Source organism: Solea senegalensis, linkage group LG14 (assembly GCF_019176455.1).
Source record: "Solea senegalensis isolate Sse05_10M linkage group LG14, IFAPA_SoseM_1, whole genome shotgun sequence".
Lineage (NCBI taxonomy): Eukaryota > Metazoa > Chordata > Actinopteri > Pleuronectiformes > Soleidae > Solea > Solea senegalensis.
Genome location: NC_058034.1, coordinates 19,699,520 through 19,721,547, shown reverse-complemented (window position 1 = coordinate 19,721,547; position 22,028 = coordinate 19,699,520). Strand labels below are relative to the sequence as shown.

At 39.8% G+C, this 22,028-nt stretch overlaps 2 protein-coding genes across 4 annotated transcripts; both read left to right on the top strand.

Annotated features, from left to right (window-relative positions):
* Positions 1–86: 86 nt before the first annotated feature.
* On the top strand, positions 87–11,258 carry pde6d (phosphodiesterase 6D, cGMP-specific, rod, delta). 3 transcript variants are annotated; one of them, XR_006361754.1, is made up of 6 exons: positions 87–356; positions 7,926–8,014; positions 8,116–8,241; positions 9,951–10,056; positions 10,846–10,977; positions 11,131–11,258. XR_006361754.1 is itself a non-coding variant. In XM_044044583.1 (5 exons), the coding sequence occupies exons 1-5, from the start codon at positions 307–309 to the stop codon at positions 10,925–10,927; spliced, it is 453 nt and encodes a 150-aa protein (XP_043900518.1). In that variant the 5' UTR covers positions 87–306; the 3' UTR covers positions 10,928–11,258. The 3 variants fall into 3 exon arrangements, 1 of the variants encoding a protein (XP_043900518.1); XR_006361753.1 differs by having other exon boundaries at positions 10,846–10,994; XM_044044583.1 differs by having other exon boundaries at positions 10,846–11,258.
* Positions 11,259–14,869: 3,611 nt separating this feature from the next.
* On the top strand, positions 14,870–21,647 carry LOC122780593 (prohibitin-2-like). Its single transcript, XM_044043656.1, has 10 exons — positions 14,870–14,951; positions 16,270–16,399; positions 16,985–17,069; positions 17,175–17,254; positions 17,536–17,720; positions 17,877–18,006; positions 18,652–18,755; positions 19,669–19,746; positions 19,849–19,928; positions 21,086–21,647. The coding sequence occupies exons 1-10, from the start codon at positions 14,931–14,933 to the stop codon at positions 21,108–21,110; spliced, it is 918 nt and encodes a 305-aa protein (XP_043899591.1). The 5' UTR covers positions 14,870–14,930; the 3' UTR covers positions 21,111–21,647.
* Positions 21,648–22,028: the final 381 nt, after the last annotated feature.

Sequence of the window (22,028 nt, the reverse complement as noted above, 5' to 3'; positions counted from 1 at the left end):
TCCATCCCTGTCATTGGCTGCCGGGACTCGCCCTCTTGCCTCTGATTGGCCAGGCGCACTGTCAGGCTAGTTATGTGCGTATATTTAGCTGATTGCATTAACGGATCAGATTTAACCTGCAGTCAGTTCTTCAATATAGAGTTAAGTCTCACACACTTACACATACACACACACACTCTCACACAGAGTTTATGCTGTTCCCGGGCAAACGTCAGTGTCACAGGAGTTAGCGGCTAACTGCTGAAGCTAACAGCAGTTTCTGAGAGAAACGATTGCGGACGATATATTTTTTTTTAAAAACACGAAATGTCTTCAGACGAAGACAGGGCCAAGGAGATTCTGAAAGGCTTCAAATTGTATCCTTTTAAAAGTCCCGGGGTGTCCCTGAAGGTGAGACACGGAGACAGACTCCGGTCTAATGCTTGATAACGTCATGTAGCGTTAGCACCGTGCTAGTTACGAGCATGTATGAGTGCAGTGATGTTAGCTGCTGCAGCTAACCTGGCTACATGGCTAATGTTTATCTTCATTTGTAATGATGAGAGTGAGTGGAAGTGTTAGTGTGGTGAAAGTGATTGTTAGCACGAGATTAGCACTCTGGTTAGCTGGATGAAGCTGCTGTCTCTGTATGTGTGTGTGTGTGTTGGGGGGTTAGCTTGCCTGGCTAAAGTGGAGGCTAGAATGACAGCTCTACTCAATAGTGTTCGCTGCTGTTGAGTTAAACGGAACTTGGAGACTGTGAAGTTGTCACAGGCAGCTGATGATGAAGTTCCCTGCCGCTGCTTGAACACGTTACAAGTGTTTTTTAAATGAGCTGTAAGATAAAAAAAAGTCATTTTTTGTCCCAAATAGTGATGGGACAATATACTAAGTATGGAAATTGATATCGCTCTGATACCTGTCAATATCACTGGATCGATATCGGATACAAGCAAATGTGAAATCCGACATGTTACAACTGTGTTTTAAATGTGCTGTAACGTAAAATAGTCCATATTTGTCCAATATAGTGATGGGACAATATACTATGTATGGGAATTGGTATCAGTCAGTATTGCTATCGGTGCGATACTATTGGATATTGGACAGATATAAATGTAAAATTCGACATGTTACATAGAGCTGAAACAATTAATTGATTACTAAATTAATTGACAACTATTTTGCTAATCAATTAATCGGTTTGAAGCTTTTTTCATGATTAAAACAAGATTTCTGATCTTTTAAGCTTCTTAAATGTGAATATTTTCTTAATTTCTTTGCTCTGGATAACAAAGAAATCATTAAAAGTTAATCATTTTGGTTTGTGGACAAAACAAGACATTTGAAAACATCGTCATTTCCAGGTTTGACGAACACAATCAACATTTTTTAAGATTTTTCTGACATTTTATGGACCAAACGATTAATCGAGAAAATAATCGACAGATTAATCAAAAATAATTGTTAGTTGCAGCTTTAATGTTACAAGTTACAACATTTTTTTAAATGTGCTGTGAGATAAAAAATAGTAAATTTTTGTTCCACATAGTAATGGGACAATGTACTAGGTATGGGTATTAGGTATCGGTAAGATACTGGTCAATATCACTGGATCGGATATCGGACACTTAAAAATGTAATATCTGACATGTTACAAGTGTGTTTTAAATGTGCTGTAACTTCAAAAAGTCCATATTAGTCCCACATATTGATGCAATATGCACTATCCACTATGCACAGACAGTGCATAGTGAGTGTGTGTTAATTTCTGACAGAAAGTACATAAAATAAACAACAAAAATGCCAGTCACACACACACAGATAATTAAGTTAGCTACTGCACAAAACATAAGGAAAAAGTCATGTACCTCTTCCCTGATCAAAGCAGAAATGGAAGAGGTGCACCGTCAAAAACGGACAATATGAAAACAAAGGTTCCACATATCTGTCAGGTAAAACAATGGACAGCAAAAATACATTTTACAGTTATTATACATATTAACATGTTTACAAGAGAAATGCCAGGAATTGTTATAAAATGTTTATTTAAAATGTAGTGTACGTCAGTAAGTATGAATTGTAGCATTGTTAATTTGTAAATTTGTTTTTCTTTGTGTTTTAAATGGTTGTCACTTTACTTGACAGTGGAACGTTCGTCTCCTCAGTCATTGGTTTGGACTGGTTTGTTTGAATTAGTGTTATTATGGCTGTTAAAAAGAGCCATAATACTCGATATCAATAGTTATCACAATAAAATGTCAGATAATGAAAGATTAAACTTAATAAGTAATTAAAAGCTGTTTAGTCAGAAAACACGGAAACATGTCACAAATCTGAGGCTAAACATTTAGTAGCCTTTGCTAAATTGATATCGAAGGAATATATTATTGTTGTTATTGTTTGAAAACAGATGGTGGTGTTCCTCAGGGTTCTGTTTTGGGTCTGAAATTGTTTGACGGTTAGGGTTAGTTGTAACTATGACAACAGTCTACAATTTTGCACGACACATGCAGGACATATGTGGCAGAAGACGTGATATAAATGTCCGTGTTTGCTTTGAAGTGTCTCCGGCCCTTTAAGCTGCTCCACTTGTGCCGGACAGTTACGCAGGAGGAGGAGGAGGAGGAGGAGGATAATACAGACAGCTATCTTCTGTGATAGACACCTTCACCACACCTGTCACTTCAACGCTACATCATTTTACAACAGTTAAATTCTGAGTCTTGTTGTTTAGAATGTTTTTAAATTAGAATTTTTTTGAATTTTTTAGAATATTAGAATTAGAATATTTATTTTTTTATTTTTTTATTTAAGGAATTCCTTTTCTGCGTTTAACAGAAACATTCCTAGAAATTAGGGGCAGTGGGCAGCCACTGAGCAGGGAGCCTCTTTTTTTTTTTTTGACCTGGTGGGGAATTGAACCGGCAACCCCCTATAAGTCATAAGCTCAGTTCTCTTTCCACATGGGCCCTCAAACATAGTTCTGAGAACTTTGTGCTGCCTCATTAACATGAAGTTTCCACACCTTATTTGCCCCATTTTAAATTCCCACGTGTTGTGGTTTTATTGTATCTGCGGCTCTGAATATTCATCATCATTATTTTCTTTTAAGTGCTAGACAAACTTTGTGTGCAAATCAGAACCTGTGAAAATTTCTATCTGACCTAATTTTAGGGTGATCTAGGGAATTTTGCTGGAATTATAGTTAAAAAGACATTTTGTGTTGCCACTAGTTACGCAGCAGATGCCCACTCTCGCCTTCCTGTGATCTGTACGCGGGTTACCGTGGCTACCGTGATTAATTTTTTTCCGACTTTTGACGGACCAAACAAGTACTCGATTTAATTGAGAAAATAATCAACAGATTACAGTCGCAGCTGTGAAGTATCAGAGATATGGAAACAGTCATTTTCAGTTCCTCTTGTCCATCTGTAGAGTGTTGTTATACCTGTCGGTTTTCTCCACTCGTCAATATCAACGTTTGTCCACGACCCTCTGGTGGGAGGAGCTTAGGAAAGAGAGCCTGCATGTCAAAACGTGGAGAAACAGGTTTTGTCTGTGTACTGCAGCTTTAAGCTATTACAGCATCTTTAACAAGAAATGCAGACTAAACAGTGACAGCAGCTTTTCACTGGGGGCTCATTAACTTGTGTGTGTATGTGTGTTTTCTGACGTACCTGTGCAGGTGCACCCTGGTGGTTTACACACACACACACACACACACACACACACACACGACCTGCAGCTGGCCCTCTGGGGACACCATATAATACCCCCAACACCAACTTGCTGCTGCTGCTGTAGCCTGCTAAGCTAAGTTATTAATGTAACAAAGTAATTTTTCATTTTATAATTATCAGTAAAAAAAAAAACAAAAAAACAAAAATCACTTTCTAAAGAAACTTTCTGTGAGGCTGCAGTACCACTGAGACAGAGGGAGACAGAGCAGGACTGTAGCTAAACCAGCTGTGTGTTTGTCAACAGTGTCGTTAAAATGACACAGAAATGGTGGAAATTACACTTCTCTACATATGTTTTTTTTAATAAATGTTTTGATACCAGAGCATTTACGTTAATATTTAGTAAAAACACTGACAATCAGTGGTGTTGGCGGACTTTGGTGTGTACCGAAATCTAATTCTAAAAGCAAGTCTTCAAAATATTGATTTGGTGATATTTCATCGTCCTTCCTCGTGGAATATATTTTTATGAACAAATGAAGGTGCTTTAAAGTAAACAGTTTCACTCGCCGGGCGTTGCTACTTCATGTCTCCTCATTGTGGTGCTGCTCAAATGAGTGGGAAACTCAGAATCAGAATCACCTTTATTGTTATTATATAGTGTACAACAAGATTAAAGAAACTTGGGATGGAAGTGACATGGCTGAAGAAAGGAGTTTACAGCGGGATAACGGTGGAAAAAATTACTTTAAGAGATGCTCCATCCACGTTCATGACCTTTGACCTTTCTCTTTGTTGTCTCTTTAGTCCTGCCCTTTTAACTTTTCAAGTTAATGTTTTTGTTTTCTTATTATTCTTATTTACTTATTGCGCGATTTATCACAATATGATTCTCTTGCAATGTTATTGGTATCGTGGATCATGTATCTTATTGCGTGACTTCCAACCTCTAACGTTTGAATCTAAAAGTTTTCATTTGTCCTCACAATCTACTACAGACATGTACACACACAAGTTTGCACTGCTATTCTTCTTAGGACACTATTGATTTATGCATTATTTATTATTTTCGTCATAGGTTAATTGTTAGATTATTTTCTCGATTGACTGACGACTCATTTGCTCCTTAAGATGTCGATTTGGTGTTGGTCATTATTTATTTGTCATAAACTGCAAAAACAGAAACAACTAGAAATAAGCCAAATATTCTTAAATTGATTTAAATTTCTTGTTTTAGGAAAAAATAATCTGCCACTGGGCTTAAAGTACATTTTTGTTATAGGGTAGTATAATAGTATAATAATTAAAACTGAAATGTTTTTGCCGTAATTAAAAAGAGGAAAACAGGCCAAAAGTTAAGAAAGTTGTTCTTTACAAGCAAAGAAATTCTGTCATGTAAGAAATGTCTTCTTTCTGATTTTTAGAATGTATAGCTTTCGAATGTTTTATATTCGCTCACATGCCAATCTGTGATAGGGAATTTAACAGATTTGAACAGAAATTGACAGATTAATACAAAACAGCAGTTAACACACAAACCATTGTTTTAGCAATTAAACCTGAAATTAAGACAAAGCTAAATTCGAATTTCTGAAAATAAGATTATCTAATTTTTTGCAAAAACAATACACAGATTTACATATCTATTCTTTTTAGGACTTTCATTCATTTGAACAGCCTAAACCAAGCCTTAACTAAAACCAGTTAATGACTAACCCTAACCTTAACTTAACCACACCAGTTCCTCAGAAATGAGGCTCTGCCTCATTAGGACCAGGTTTGTGTCTCCATGAGGACAACTGGTCCTGACAAGGTCAAGTGTTTATGCCAGAGGTTTTCCCTCCTAACTGACCTGGTGAGAGTGAGTGAGGCCTGGATGTTTCTGGAAGGCTGCGCAGGATCAGATTGATCAGTTTGATGTGGCAGATTGGATTAATTTATACATGAGAGGATTAGACGCGGCGTTCAGACTCAGCACACGTTACTACAAAGAGTTGTGAGGGGGAGGGGAGGTGGACGTGAGGGGATGTATGCTGGAGGTCTGTGACCTCTGCTGACCTTCACATGTTAGAATTAGCAGCAATCCACTTTGAACAAGCCCTGAAATAAACCCTCAGCTTTAAGTGGAATTGATAAATGGTTGGTTTGATTTTGAAGTAATCCAGGAAAACAAACAGGATGGTAATCTATTCTGTACACATTTATCAAGTTCCTGGGAACGGGAAATGCTTAATTTGAAATAATTTGCCCCTCTCATAACCATCATGATGTAGAATTGTTGAAAAATGTTAAATGAAAAAGATAGCAGTTATTGAACCGTTTAGTGCATGTGTCTGTGTGTGTGTGTCTTTATTAAAGCTGTTTGTCTGTCATGGACAGAGAGAGAGAGAGACGTGAGTTTCCAGAAGGTTGACGATCGTGTTGAAGTGGATGAAGGGTTTCACAGATGGTGTGGAGTCCAGTGTGTGTCTGTGACACTAAGTGGTGTCTGAGTGTGACAGGGAGCTGAGTGGAGAAGCGAGGGTCGCTCACTGTTGCCAAACAGTCTGGTGGAGTTTGAATAAATATCTAATTTGCAATTACTTTTGACAGGAACCAAGTGTGTAGTGTCGTAGAGTATGGGTATAGAGTATCGGCTCCGCTGACTTGGAACCTCGTCAGAGCAGGTACTAAAAAAAGTACCAGGTATTATCACTAATGGAAAAGCAAATAAACCGTGCTGGAGTCGAGTCGTGCTGGAACTGTGTAGTGGAAAAGCGTTCCCTTCACTCTGTAGAATAAGATGTTTACAGGGCATATTTTGACACACATTTTGGCTTTAACAACTTTTTTCCCCATTGCGATATAGATTAATTGTTATTAAATGCAATATCTTCCTCGTTGTCATCGTCTTGTGTTAGGAGTTTTTACATATTATCAACACGCTCCACATCGTCTCCTCCATTTTTGGTGTATTTCTGTGGCAGTGTTACAGCGCCACATGCAGGTCTGGCATATGTATTACAGTGTTTATAGTCGTTTTCATTAAAAATGTATTCTACATTTATGGGAAGTTTTTAATATTGAAAAAGCCAAAAGATTGTCCAGGGAAAGTTCTGTTTCTGTATGGATAAATTACGATTAATTCTTTATAGTTACTAAAGATCAATTTCTACCACTTCTTGTGTGTGGGTCACATCCTGGACAGGTCAGCAGTCCATAGCAGGGCAAACACACGTGTGGTCAATTTAAGCCGTGTTTCCACTGAGTGGGACGATTCAGTTTGGTATAGTATGGTACGTATCGTTTTGCATTTCCATTATGAATAGTCACAAAATAACCGGCCACAGCCGTTTCTTCCTTTTGCACCGGTTTCACCAACATTGGGTATCTCAAAAATGCCATTGTGTGTGTGCTCGGGCCCTATTAGGTGCAAAGAAATAAACACTGCACTTTCGTAAAGTCGGGTACATAATAATGTCAGTGAACAGTGGAGACACCTGGAGTCTATTTACGCCACTGTATTTTAACGTTGGTGATAATGGTGTTAACTGAGAGAGCTGAATATTTTCTCAGGTTCTTGGTATAAAAAGTGAGAGAACCACTGTCTCAGTTCCTCTAAGTGTAGCACAGTGCTCCATTTAATTAGCATCATAACTTTATACATGTTTACACATCAGTGTCTCCACAGACTGAGAGCACAGTGACTGTCCAGCAGGTCCTCTCCTCTCACTCGCTCTGTGAGTGACGGTTATATTGTGTGAGCAGAGTCAGTGCAGGTCACAAACAGCAGCTGACCAGCTGACAGCCTGACAACACACACACAAAGGCTTCTTCACCTCCCTCTGTCTCACTGGTTCATGCTGAGCTGCCGTGGTTTCCTCTTATTCATCCTCACATGAATAATGAATCAGGTGATGTGGCCATGAGGGTCAGACATGATGGTAAATGCTCCTGTTTTTATATCGTATTGACCAAGGTGGAGAGGTCCAGGAATGTCTTATAAGTGCATCTGTTCAAGTGGTTAAAATCCAATATAATGTAAATTTAATTGAATCAATTATTAAATAAATATTCAACTTTTGAGAACAAATAAAGCAAGTTATATATAAATATACCATACTGTTATAAATGGCAGTTTATTAGGATGTAAAGCCTGATCACAAATGTTCCTGACCTTTATTTGTTTCATATTCATGCTCAGCCTCAGCGTCATCATCTCCCTGTTAAGACTGTTTAACTTCTTGGTTGTTTGGTTGTTGTCACTTGACGTTTTCCTGCCAGAAACTGGATGAACCTTCGAGATGCAGAGACGGGCAAAGTTCTGTGGCAGGGAACTGAAGACCTCTCTGTACCTGGAGTGGAACATGAAGGTACTTCCACTCTTTAAAGCTGTGATTGTTCACTTCTTTTGTTACCAGTGAATCTGTTTCTTGTTTGCACAGTTAATGAACGCCTCTCACTGTGTCTCCAGCTCGCGTCCCTAAAAAGATCCTGAAGTGTAAAGCAGTCTCCAGAGAACTGAACTTCTCCTCCTCGGAGAAACTGGAGAAATTCAGACTGGAGCAGAAGGTTTTCTTCAAAGGACAGTGTCTAGAAGGTAAGGGGCCACAACTCTTGACCTGAGGGCCAGTCATTGGAAGGTACTGTGTGGAGATTTCACCTCTTCCTGTTCTATAGTGTACAAGGTGAAGGTTCTCAGTCATCCAGGTGATCTTCAGGAGATAGCTGGTGGCATCTGGACTTGCTTGAGTTAAGTTTGATTACTTTTCACCTGAGGCAAGAGACTGCTCCAGGTCTTCTTCAGAACTTCTCCATCCAAGAGGCTTCTTCAGAACTTACTCTTCGTCCAAGAGACTTCTTCAGTTCTTCTTCAGAAACTTGACTGAAGCAAGTCCAGTTGGTTGCCTGAAGAAGGTCTCTCTTGATTTAAAAAAAAAAAAAAGTGCAGAAACTCCTCATCACATGACTTGACACAACTGATGACGTGTTCCTAGCATCTGCTGGTGGTTAGTAGCCTATAGAGCTCCAGTAGCAACCAAGGTTACACCCTCTGGCAGGAAATTACGGTGTTTACCTCTACAGACACATAAATCAGCCAATGACGGGTTGAATCCAACACTGGTCGTGTTCATTTTTGCTGCATCGTTGCATGCCAACATGGCGGTTGATCGGAGAAAAGTGCTTTACACAAGAGATAAAATAATGTGAAATGATCTGTGCTATGTTTTTTATGTCATACTTTCATTGGTTCCCTTAAATGCGTTCCAGGCTCCAGCTCTCAGTTTCTTCATAAATCCCTCGGATGTTCAAACCTTCAGCTTTCACCTGTTTTTTTTCTAGTTTTTAAAGCAAACGTGTGCAGAGAAAAAGCATAGTTTCCTCAGCTGTGCATCTTTTAGTGTAATCACTCCTGTGTTACTGTGTGGTGTTTGAAGCTCTGTCCCTGGAGACTCTGCCGTACAGAGGTGAAGTTACAGAGAAGCCCCGCGAGACGAGGCACTGTCTACTTAGACACAACATGTTTGTGTCGCTGGGTTTCTGCCAGAGAAAAAGAGCCAAGAAAACGGTGCTGACGCCGTTATTGTTGATTAATTTGACAGGTGTTCAAGTGGGCCAAGATTAAATTGACAAAAGTGCATCGTGTGGATTATTATGAGGCGTGTGAATCAAGAAGGTAAAGATAAGATAATGAAATGTGTTTAAATATGGATGGAAAACAGCTCACAGGCAGGAGAGTGACTGTAAATGGAAAATTCACCCTGAGAGCAAGAATCCCGTGATGATAAATGGTTAAAAATAGACATTTAGGTGATGAAGGAGCTGAGTTCAGGTGTGAGTGGACATGTGTTAAAGTGCAGGGACCTCTGGTGGATGGAAGGAGAATGACAGGTCCGAGGTGGAAAAATCCACCTGCACTTACACCATCACTTTGTTTATAACACATGGAAGAGGACACATTATATTAGTTTATACAGAGGAACATAAATGACTTCTACACAAACATTAAAATGGTCATTAAGAATAAATAATTGTTCAAAAAGACGACATTTGGAGATAAATCGATTTACTAAATCAATCACAAACTGTTTTAACCCTTAGAGGACTGTCCTCACAGCCTTACAGACATGTACATGCACACCTGAATGAAAATGGAACTTGACTGCCATCTAGTGCGGCATTAAAAGCAGGGGAAAAGCACTATGCCAGGAATCCTAACAATAATAATAACAACAATGATAATGATGTTGTTTCTTGGTAGGTCTGGTGAACTGACCTCTCTGTCTGTCTGTCTGTCTGTCTGTCCAGAATGGTTCTTCGAGTTTGGCTTTGTCATCCCCAACTCCACCAACACGTGGCAGTCTCTGATAGAAGCAGCTCCAGAGTCACAGATGATGCCGGCCAATGTTCTAACGTGAGTCTGGGCGTTGTCAAAGTGTCTCATTTTCTACACTTGAGTCACTCGCAGCCGCCATTATCCAGTGACCGATCAGGTTGATCACTACTGCAAAACAAATTAATATTTACCTGGCTGTATGTGTCACCTGTGACTAAGCATCTCAACATCGATCTGTAAATGTCTGTTTGTCAATCACATAACTGTCCAACGGTTCACTTGACTTGGCATGTGACTCACTAGTGGCACCAGTGTGTGCAGTGCCGAATTTGATGCTGTTTGGATTAGAAATGTGAGAGATTTCTGCAGAAATATCAGAAAACTGTCACCTGCTGATCAAGTTCTGCACTAGTTTACTTTGATGTAGGATAATAACATGTGTATTTTTGTTAAAATACTGTAAGAAAAAAAACTGGGCAAAAGTGTCCCACAACAATCTTATTAACTACAGGAAGTGAGGTCATTTTTAGGTCCTCATGTTTGTCACTCCTTTTAAAGGTCTGTTAATGGGTAAGACCTGGTGTTAGGTTTAGGGTGAGAATTGGGTCTGCGTTGAGGGTGAGCATTTAGTTGTGATGGTTAAGTTTAGGGTAAGGGATGAGAGAAACCCTTGTTTTCTATAAGGGTTAAGGCTTAAAACATAATAAGTACACAGCAGCACATGTGGACTGAAGAAATGGACCATGTGTGATGTTGAATAAGCAACTGTGTAATTTTGTGTATAATTTGTTGCTGTTATATCTTGTCACATGGAGGGAAATGTTGACCAAAAACCAACAACAACAGACTGGTTCTTTTGTTTCCCAGTGGTAATGTGATCATTGAGACCAAGTTCTACGATGACGACCTCCACGTCAGCACCTCCAGGGTACGACTCTTCTACGTCTGACCCCTGACGCTACAGCTCCACCTTCCGAAAAATGCTGACGTCCTGCCAAGGTCTCTGAATTACCAAGGTTAACTGAAATTTGCAGCAGTAATCAGTTCATAGCTGACTCGGTGAAACCCGGCTGTGGTCCCTCAGTCAGTGACGTGAGCTTTGTGTTTTTGGTTGTTCTCATGTTTTTGTGTTGACCTGAAAACTTCTTCTAGACCTTGGGAGGAGAGGGACGAGGAGGAGGAGGAGGAAGAGAGAGAGAGAGGACTCTGTTGTTTCAACCCCCCACCCTCCCATCCCGACTTCCAGATCATCCCTCTCTGCATGACACCATCCCCAAACTCCCGTCAGACTGTTACATTGTAAATACACCATCACACATTCTGCCCTCCCTCCTTCCGTCCCTAAGGTTGCGTTTACTCAGGAACAGAACATTTAGACTTGTAACCTTCTGCTTTCAGTGTTCATGGAAACACTGCTCACCACGTGTCGTTTGTTCAAAAATGAGCTGAGCGTTCGTTCTCGAGGGAAGACGCGACTTTGTTTCTCTCATGAAGCTGTGTCCCATTTACAGAGGCTTCGTCCTTGTCCTGACAGAGTAAATCATCATGGGTGAATGTGGACAGGTTCCAGTTATGCGAGTCGGCCTTTATGTACATCTTTAGGTCACAGAAGGTATATTGTTTGCTGGTCCCTAAAGGGGATTTATGCTGTTTCCATCATGGTACGGTTGGTTTTGGTACAGTATGACTACCAAGTAACTTGGCTGTGCCCAATGGCTGCATAGCATGACGTCACAACAGACAACAATGAAGGACATCCAGCAGCTCTTTTTTTCCTCCTGGGTTTGTGGCGTCCAATCAACTGTCGTGGGTGGGACTGGTCTAGCTCCACCCATGTAGCTGTACTGTAACCATTTTACTCTGCTACCCCAAGGAAAGGGCTGCCAAGGACTGGAATGGTACTATTCCTAATTTAAACGCAAAAGATATACGTACCACACTGTACCAAACCAACTCTGTTCCACTCGAAACACAGCTATAGAGCTCGGGACGTCACGTGTTGGGCAAGCTACTGTCACTACTGGTTTCAAGTCACCAGAGTTCAATACGCACTCTGAATCCATGAAGATTGAGCAAAATGTCGTGGAACCTGACACACTGAAGATATCAGACCCTTATAACCTGCTGTAACCAGACATCTTTAACTTCCTGTTAAGTTCTACTCTGGAGAACGCTTACACATATTTATTCCCACTGCTCCATTTCGCTTTGAGCGTATTTCCTGGCAGTGTTCCTCCTCTACTCTCTGTCAGGATCTTGGCCGATTTGGTTTTCAGCGCGAAACACACTTACGGACTGCACTGTACCAAACCGAACGGTTCCACTCGAAGCGCGGCTATAGAGCTCAGGTCGTCGTGTGACTCAGTTTGTTTACAGCGCCATGTTGGCAGGAAAAGCTACAGCAAAAATGAACAGCGCTAGTGCCAGTTTCAAGTTGGCAGGGTTCACTACGCGCTCTGAATCCATGAAGATCGAGTAAAATGTCGCAGAACCTAACACACCGAAGATATCGGACCTTTATAGCGCCCCCTGGTGACCTGCTGTAAACGGACATCTGCAGTTTCTCAAGTTTTATGATTTAAGAACTGCTAACTGAGGAGGACAGCATTATATGTCTTTGGATAGATTTACTTTGTCAGCCGTGGGTTTTCACCTCTGAACGCACTGTTAATGGTGGTCTCTGTGAGGCTTAGGTCCTGGAAGGGCTCACATAGTGAAGCTTTAGTTGCAAGGGGGCCTCTGAAGTCGGACACAGCTTCTTCTTCTGAGCACACAACATGAACGAGTGTAGAGCAGAGGTTTGCAGTGTAGTGTGGTGTGGTGGTGGACCAAGCACCAGTCTGTCCACTGGTTAAACTGGACGCTGTTACCATGATGACACGACATGACGAGGGTCTTTAGTGGGTAAGTCCCTGTGCTTGTAGCGGACTTTCAGAGGAACACAAGCTTCAATTATCCAACACATGCATCCTTTATTTACTGTTTGTAATTCTACTGTTTCTAATTTGATCCAGATGTGAACAGCTGCTTCAATTCACCACATCATGTCCTTGTTTGTTTTTACCTTTAGCTGCTAACTGAGATGTGTAAAATAGACTTGTTTTAATATGACATATGTAGTGGATTAAAGTCATCCAATGTTGTAATAACACGACACGTTTGTGGTCTCGGTCTGTTTTAGTGTAAGTCCTCAAATCAAGGGTGCGTTAATATCCTGAATGATCCTGATTAAAATAATTCATGATTCCCATGCTTTCAACCACACATGGGCAACATAAGGCTCTGGGGCCAGATCAGGCCCGCAAACCAGTGTTATCCAGCTCCACGGGTCACCTCAAGTTTACTCTTGCTCAGATCAACATTGTGAAATAAGCTGTTGTGATGCCATAGAATGTTTTAGCAAACAGACCAAATGTCTCCGTTTCACACCTTCACATTAACGGCATTTCAACAGAGCCAGACTTTTATTTTGAAACAGTCACAGAAAAGGAAACAGCTAAAATATCATAATTTTTTTTACAACATTTTTACTTTTGAGATCTAAACGCCATGCATGTTTCCTAAAAAAAAAAAAAGGATTTAATTACATAATTTCTTTAAAACCTTGTGTGATCTGGAAAGTTGCAGCTCCCCCTTGTGGTACCTCAAAATAAATCACTGGAACTGTAAATGTCAGTGAGCTAGAGAGTATTTTTAAGTCACTGCTGTGAAGTTTCAGTGATTTTGCACATTCACAATCTTCACAATAATGGAGATTCACTACTGTCCACTTATTTAATCTCTTAGGTTATTTTAAAATTAGATTAGTTTAGATTAGATGAGGTGACAAAAGGACAAAATAAAACTAGATAATATAAGGTATAGAAAGAAAAATGCAAAAATGTAATAAGCAGTACTATAATGGAAAGTATAAATGTATGCAAAATGGGATCACTGTTGCTTTCTTGTCCACAAGTTTGTCAGTGTCCGCCCTGTCCTGTCCTGTCAAAGTCTTCTGTCAGGACATGTCACCTGCAGATGAGACAGACGTCATCGTAATGAGGCTCAAAGTGTTGTCTTCTTCTATGTGACCTTTATCTCTCAGGAGCCCACACCCACATTTTTTTTGTAGATACAGGAATACTCAAAAATCAAACTTAAATGTCTCCAATGTCTTTTTAGATGGGTATAGATGGATATAAACTTCTTTAATTTTATAAAAGACAAAATTTGTCCCCAGTATAAGCCAAGCTTTATTCCAGTCAACATCTCAATGTCTCCTGAACCTTGAAACAGGACTCACTGGGTTCAAAAAGGTCTCAAACTTGTGGTCCCAAGAAAATCAATTTCATGTGGCCCGCCACTTAATATGTTATAATAAGGTTTTTTTTAATGTTTTCTTTAATTACAAGATTCATGTTTAACATTATGAATGTGTTTATATTGTGAAGTATTTGTCGTTCCAAGTCAAAACAAACACTTTTATTTTTAAATTGTGTGAAACACTCTCAGTAGACCATACTTTACTCATCCCACATGCAATATACCGTAATATAAGTGCAATATACGTATACAATATATCATGTTCAACCCTTGTTTATACAGAAAATATCAAGTCCATGTATTCTGGCAACTGCCGATAATGTAATTTCTATTTTATCTTTTTATTGTCTTATTGTTAATATCTCTCTATATAAATGCACGTTTATTATTTATTATCTTTATCTTTACTGGGACTAATAAAATCAAATATAACACATTCTTAATGTGACTTCCATCTTTTAGAAGTGATTTCAGTAGCTTAGTTTTTGTCATTTCGTCCATTCGTCCGAAAAGCAGCCTCGACGTTTTCACTCCAGCTCTGGAAGGGAGCCAGACCGGATACAGGAAGAACAGCATGTCCCAGCAGGCTTTGTGGTCCATGTCGTCAGGGGGAGGCGGTGTTATCTCGACCTTGGAGTTAGTCGTGCAGCATGGCGAACAAGGAACCGAGTGTAAGTGTTTGAATGCTGAATTATGACGGTTGTCAGTCGTTTTATTCACTGTGCTGAGGATAAAGTGACTAACGTGAAGCAAATATTGTGTTGTGAGATAGAGCTCAGCAGTGTTAGTAGTTAGCTGTTAGGACAGGAGACGTCCTGAGTCAGGTTAGCATGTTAGTTAGCATGCTGCATTGAAATGACTGTGCTACTGTTAGCTTCTCATACAACGTTTAACCTCACTTTTAGCCCGGAGTGAGGTAGTTTATATAATAACTACGACTCAAATTAAACTTTAATATTGTTCATCTATCTATCTATCTATCTAAAATGTCTCCCACATCTTTGCCTTGAGTGGGACTGGAAAATGATTATGTTTTTAGAAAAAGTGTCAGGTTTTTTTTAATACAAAACTTTATTTATAATCTAAAATATCCTTGGGGCCACTGGATATCTTAGTGGGGGGTGGGGGGCAGGAGTGGGCCAATCAATCGAGAATAAACCCTGATTAACAGTGGCTCTGTGATATGAGCTTTAAACTATATCGCGATTTTCTGACATTTCACAGAATTTAGAAATAAAAGCATTTGTCTGGCTCTATGGAACGATTTAGAGGTCACAATAAAACCAGTAATTATAAATAATTCGGTATAACTGGTGATGGGCCACATGCAATTGATAAGAGGGCCATAAGTTTGAGACCTCTGATTTATATACTACAACGTACAAAAAAAGAGCTAAATAGTAATGTAATGGCAAGTAATGTAGGTGAAAGTTTTCTGATTTTCCAGCTGTGAATATTTTCTGGTTTCTTTTCTCCATGTAACAAAGAAATCATTAAAACTGTGTGGACAAAACAAGACATTTGAGAGCATCCTAATTTCAACGTTTACGACATTTTATGGACCAAACAAGTCCTTGATTAATTAAGAAAATAATCGTTAGTCGCAGCCATTAAGTAATGTTTACAATCCACTGGAGAGCAAAGAAAGTATTGATTTTTTTCTGATTTGTGAATTTGCTGCTATGGCTATGTCTTTACTAATATATCAAACATAATAATGTAAATAAAGCTGAATACTATAAACTCTTTTTTAAACTAGAGGTCATTCCAGAATGTTCCACAGACAGCACAGTCCCAAAAGAGATGAGTTATTGTTCATATACACTGTGACAAAGAAATTGCAATAATTGGTTGAATGATAGACGGTCGACCGGGATCCGTTTATATTTGGCACACTTGTTCATCCGTTTATATTTGGCACACTTATGTCGTGGATTCACTGTAAGTCACACATTAACAGGACTGTCTTATTTTGTCGTCTTTCCGTAGCGTTTGATCCATCTCCTGAGGGATCTGGCAAGCCGGATGTCTTCTGGTGGCAGAGGAGCAGGATTAGGCCTGAAGCTGATGCTTGGAGCCGGTGCTTTGGCGTATGGCGTCAAAGAAGCCACATACACGGGTAAAAACACACTCACAACAGCACAGTACGTTCACGTTAAGCTCTTGATAAGTGCTAGACAAAAGCAGACAGGTCATGTCCTCAGGTTGCACTGAGGCGCTTAGGATGAGTAAAAAACACCAGTCACTGCTGGCTGCTGTGAATGGTTTGTCATCCACCACTGTTTGTTGGTAAACTATTGATTGCAAATGCAGCTAATTTACAGCCATATGTGTCACACCTAATAGTATTAAATAATAATAATAGTAATAAAAATGTATTAAAGCGTAATTTTATACATGTTATTTAATACATAAACACTTAAATCTTAATTAAAAGGTGGGGAAAAGCCAGATCATGTGTTTGCTGACCCTCCAAAAAAATCTCCTGTGACCCAACTGAGGGTCTCAGTCCAGTGTTTGAGCGTAGACGTCCTCATATTGGGTATATATTAGCTCAGCTGGTACAGATGCTGTTTATTTTTCATTTATTTACACAGGACGAGAGAAATTTAAAACTGGTTTGAGTATAAAAAAAACTGAGTGAATCAAGCCTTAAGGCTTTTTCGCACCAGATAAATTATTGTTTTATTACTTTGCGCGACAGTGGAAGGAGGTCACAGAGCCATCATCTTCAACAGGATTGGAGGGATGCAGATGGACACTGTTCTGGCTGAGGGGCTTCATTTCAGGTAAGACCACCATGATGTCCATCATTTAGAGAGTAGGGCAATAAGAGCTGCTAATAAACAAGAATGTTTTGTGTTTGTGTGTGTGTGTCTGTGTCTGTGTTGTAGGATCCCTTGGTTCCAGTATCCTATCATCTATGATATCAGAGCTAAACCCAGGAAGATCTCCTCTCTGACTGGCAGCAAAGGTAACACACGAAGGCTGAAATAACACAAGCTGCTTTTTTATTTCTGACGTTTCTTCCACTTCTATCAGAAATGAACAGACCTGCAGCTCTGTCGTCTCTGAGGTTATTTTCTTTTAGAAATAAAACCTGTGTCATTTCTGCAGTTTGAGTAAACATTACATTAATTCACTCACTCAATCACACACACTCACTCAATCACATTCACTCATAATAAACATATTGACTCACTCACACAAAAACACACGCATTCACTCACTCACTCACTGACTGTGTGTGTGTAGATCTTCAGATGGTGAACATAGGCGTGCGAGTGTTGTCCCGGCCCATGGCATCAGACCTGCCTGTCATGTACCAGCAGCTGGGGAAAGACTATGACGAGCGAGTGCTGCCGTCGATCGTCAACGAAGTCCTCAAGTCTGTGGTGGCAAAGTTTAACGCGTCACAGCTCATCACACAGAGAGCACAGGTGCACACACATGCACACGTTCACCCACACACACTTTTTATATGATATTTATAGTACATTTTGTTTCTTTTTTGAATTACTCTACTTCTGGATCAGGAATCCAGTCGCATCATATAATACAGTGGAATGAATGATGTTGTTGTTGTTGTTTTGCAGGTTTCTCTGCTGGTTCGCAGGGAGTTGTTTGAACGAGCCAAAGACTTTCACATTATTCTGGACGACGTCTCAATCACTGAGCTGAGCTTCAGCAACCAGTACACTGCAGCTGTGGAGGCCAAGCAAGTTGGTAAGACACACACTCATTCACTCACTCACACTGCTTTTTAAAAAGTTTAAAAAGTCTGACATGGACCAAACAAGGATTTACTTTAAATGCTGTCAGGCTAAAGCAATTTACTCCACCGCCTGAGCCGAGCCAGTTTGTCAACTGCACCAAACTCAATAGAGAAAATCAGCGTTTTTAGCTTTCTATTTTACTACTGCCTTGTTTGGTATGTTTGTGTCACTGAGGCAATTCAAAATAAAGGACTTCAACCACAGAAGTCACAAAGTAACACTTTTGAACATAGTGATGCACACAGCACTGGACCAACAGCGTCTGTGTGCTGTGGTCTAAAATCATTTGTTTTCCCTATGGAGTTTGGTGTGAGAGCGGTTTACATACTTCTGTTTCCAGTTGAAAAAGCCTGTGTAACTGTGACACAAAATGGCCACCATATTGTTCACTCGTGAAGATGCATTCTAATGTCAGGTGTGAACTGTGCTAACATAGATCACCAGAGAAAGACAGGTGTTAATTGGCTTTCTGAACAGGGTCAGGCATCCTGTCAGTTCTTCTCACCACATCATGTAGTCAGTGTAAGAAAATTATTTTGTTTTTGTTGATGGGAATGTTTCTAACCTCACAAATGTGTTTGTTTGTTGTGTTCAGCCCAGCAGGAGGCGCAGAGAGCCCAGTTCTGGGTGGAGAAGGCCAAACAGGATCAGAGACAGAAGATCATCCAGGCTGAGGGAGAGGCTGAAGCTGCCAAAATGGTGACTGAACAGCTTCTTTTCTTGTCACAGTGAAGACGGCATTAATTTATCCTGCTGACGTGACTCAGACAGGCTCACACTCTCTTTCTTCTGAGTTAAACCTACGTCACACTGTCTGAACGTTGTCAGTCCGACTAAAACTGGATGAAAGTGGTAGTGTATAATTATAATTCTGAAAATTATTATAATTCTAAAATGATAGCAATAATGAGCAAATATTAATTAAAGGAGAGAATACGATCTGATTTTGTCTAACAACAGCATTCGGATGTATACACAACTATTATAAATTAAGGCGTCTTTGTAGGGAGGTAATCTGATGATCTTTATGATGTTGATGATGCAGTCAGGGTAACAAATTTAACTTTTTTTTATTAGGGCTGTGCTCAAATAATCAATTTTCTGATTTATATTGAATTAATTTAGAAAGTCTGATATCGACTCATACTCCTTAGATAAGTCTTGAAATATGTGTAATTTCCTGTTAATGGTGCACAAATCTCACGGGACTATTGAAACTAACTATTACGCAAGACTTGACCATGGTAGTCTTGCGTGGCCATGGTCACCTCGCGTATGCTTGCGTGACCATGGTTGTCTCGCATATTATCACGTATGCTTGTGTGGCCATGGTAGTCTCGTGTAATCTGGCGTGGCCATGGTAGTCTTGTGTAAAAAATGCTTTCTATTTTGTAAATCATAATAAAATTCAGGAAATCAGTGGCGATACTCAGTGATAGTCAGTGAGTATGGCTGCCTTTCCTTTTGTCCAGGAATTTAGCTGGGTATTTATTTATTTATTTATTTATTTATTTATTTATTTATTTATTTATTTATTTATTTATTTATTTATGTATGTATTTATTTATTTATCTATCCCCTAATTTACTTTTCATGTGTGTTTGTGTGTCAGTTGGGTCAAGCTGTGACGAAGAACCCTGGTTACCTGAAGCTGAGGAGAATCAGAGCAGCACAGAACATTGCTAAGACGGTCAGTGCTACTGCTTTATCTCCTCTCTCTTGAAAAGAGAAGTCTGATTATGATGACGATGGTGGTGGTGGTGGTGGTAATGGCTGTTGTGTCTTCTTTCAGGTGGCAGCGTCTCAGAACAGGGTCTACCTTAATGCTGACAGTTTGGTCCTGAACCTGCAAGACCAGTCACCTTATGACAAGTAGGTTTGAACAAAAGTCACTCTTACTATGTGAGATGTGACAGCATGGTAGGTTGTTCTTGGTAGCTTGTTCACGAGGTTCCAAGTGAGCTGAGCCAGTACTAAAACGTGACGTCCACAGACTGCTGATCACTGATTGGTCAGAGAGTGTCATCACTGGAAGAGTTGTGAGCATGACGTCCGACAAGAATTAAAGCCAACAATGTCCAACTGTAGATTAAAGTTTGAAAGACTTAAAAATCCTGAAAACATGCGTTAATCTCCAACATTTAGCAAAGGAAATGTCTAAAATGTCAATATTTAACAGGGGAGTCTGGTGTATTTAGCAACAGCACTGCTGATCGTTCAGTGACTGTGTCAGATGGAGTCTGTGTTCCGCTCATGCAGGAAGTACTGAACCATTCTGTGAACTTTTTAATCCACTGATTCTAATGATTCAGTTACACCCAAAACAACTGCTTTATAAGTCACTAGTTTGGGCACGCTATGACGACCCTGCCCACATTGAGGAGGAAATATGAAGCAATTGAACAATGAAACTGAGTAGAGTCAAGCCGAGGAGAGCTAGAACTGTATAATGGAAAAAGACAATTGCTGTACTTGGAGGCGACAGTAATGGGAGATCACGTCTCAGCACCAGAGAGTTGGAACGTTTCCCTGCACAGTTAAATATTAAGTCATTACAGTCAACTTTGAAAGTAAACAACTGACTGTTGTGTATGTGAGGACCAAAGTCTCACAGCTGCAGTAACAAGAACAAAGGTGATGATTAAAGATCCATAAACGGTGGGGGAATATTAAACGGCTTCTTCCATCAGAACCCTAAACTCAGACACGAGTATACATAATGTACATAAGTCTGTCTATTGTCACATGTAATTGCATTCTATAAAATGTCCTGCAGGTGGTGCCCCCTCCAATATTCTTATAGTTTTTAAAGAAATGTCTTAGTATATCATGTGTTTATTTATTACTCTGTGTGTCAATTTTGTTTTATTGCACTAGTTTTCAAAAATACCCACCCCTGATTTTATTCTACAATAACAGTAAACATCTTATAAATTCTTCAGGACATATCAAAAAGTTTCTGTCCCTTCTGACGTTTCTCTTGTGTGTGTGTGTGTGTGTGAGACCACTAATGAGCTTCTGTTTTCCAGTTTCTCTCTGGCTAAGAAGATATGAAGAGGACGTGAAGAGGATAAAGCAGAGGTTCCTCTGTGGACACCTTTATCTGAACAGTCTGACACACAGAACAATTCGGAAAGTGGACATCATCTGTTAATTTCTATCTCGTTCTCTATGATTCTTTTTTTAACCTCTCTCAGACTTTTGGGAGTGGCCTGTAAAGAACCAACACTCGTCTGATCTCATTTCGGCTTCAAAGAGTACAAATCAGACTAAAGAAAAGAGACATTTGTTTGACGTCCCTGATCATCTGTAAACTGTGAGGCCAAGCTCATCCCGTCATAATCAGTACACCATGAATGAATGAATGAATGCAACAAAAACGAAGAAAAATGTAAACCAAATGTCTTCTGTGTCCAACATGTCATGTGTCAAACGATGGTCGTGTTCATCTCCTGGTCTTTGGTCTCTGCTCAACACGTCGTTGTCCGCCAGAAGGTCTGGTCAGGACGTCGCATGGTGCAACTGTAAATCTGATCCAGCAGAGCGAGTTAATGCTAATTTATCTGTTAATAAACATTTCTTTTAGGTGTGTATGCTGGATAATGTCATCAGTCAGGCTTTATCGAATTTATCAGGATAGAAGTGAAGCTAATCTATTCAGATAAAACACAGCTGGGATTGACACCAGCAGCACCAACCCAAAGATTTTATTTACAATAACATTAATTATTATACTAATAATGATAACATGCATAACATACATATTGCTATGCACATATAATGACCATGTGGCTACAAATGCTGTGATAATAGTCTTGAAACATAAACATCCCGGAAGATGCAGTGTAGAATAAAGCCAGTGGGCAGCAGAGGTCAATGGCATGAGGCAGTGCACATGTCAAACAGGTGCCCTTTCCTGCCCTTACAGTTGTCAAAATACCTTTGTTGTAGCTGTAACTGAGAAAATTAAGA

Coding starts and splice junctions, on each gene's coding strand:
- pde6d (XM_044044583.1), top strand. CDS start 307: ATGTCTTCAGACGAAGACAGGGCCAAGGAGATTCTGAAAGGCTTCAAA. Junction 8,015..8,115: donor ACCTGGAGTGGAACATGAAG/GTACTTCCACTC, acceptor CTGTGTCTCCAG/CTCGCGTCCCTAAAAAGATC. Junction 8,242..9,950: donor CAAAGGACAGTGTCTAGAAG/GTAAGGGGCCAC, acceptor CTGTCTGTCCAG/AATGGTTCTTCGAGTTTGGC.
- LOC122780593 (XM_044043656.1), top strand. CDS start 14,931: ATGGCGAACAAGGAACCGAGT. Junction 18,007..18,651: donor TGTGGAGGCCAAGCAAGTTG/GTAAGACACACA, acceptor TGTTGTGTTCAG/CCCAGCAGGAGGCGCAGAGA. Junction 19,929..21,085: donor GACCAGTCACCTTATGACAA/GTAGGTTTGAAC, acceptor TCTGTTTTCCAG/TTTCTCTCTGGCTAAGAAGA.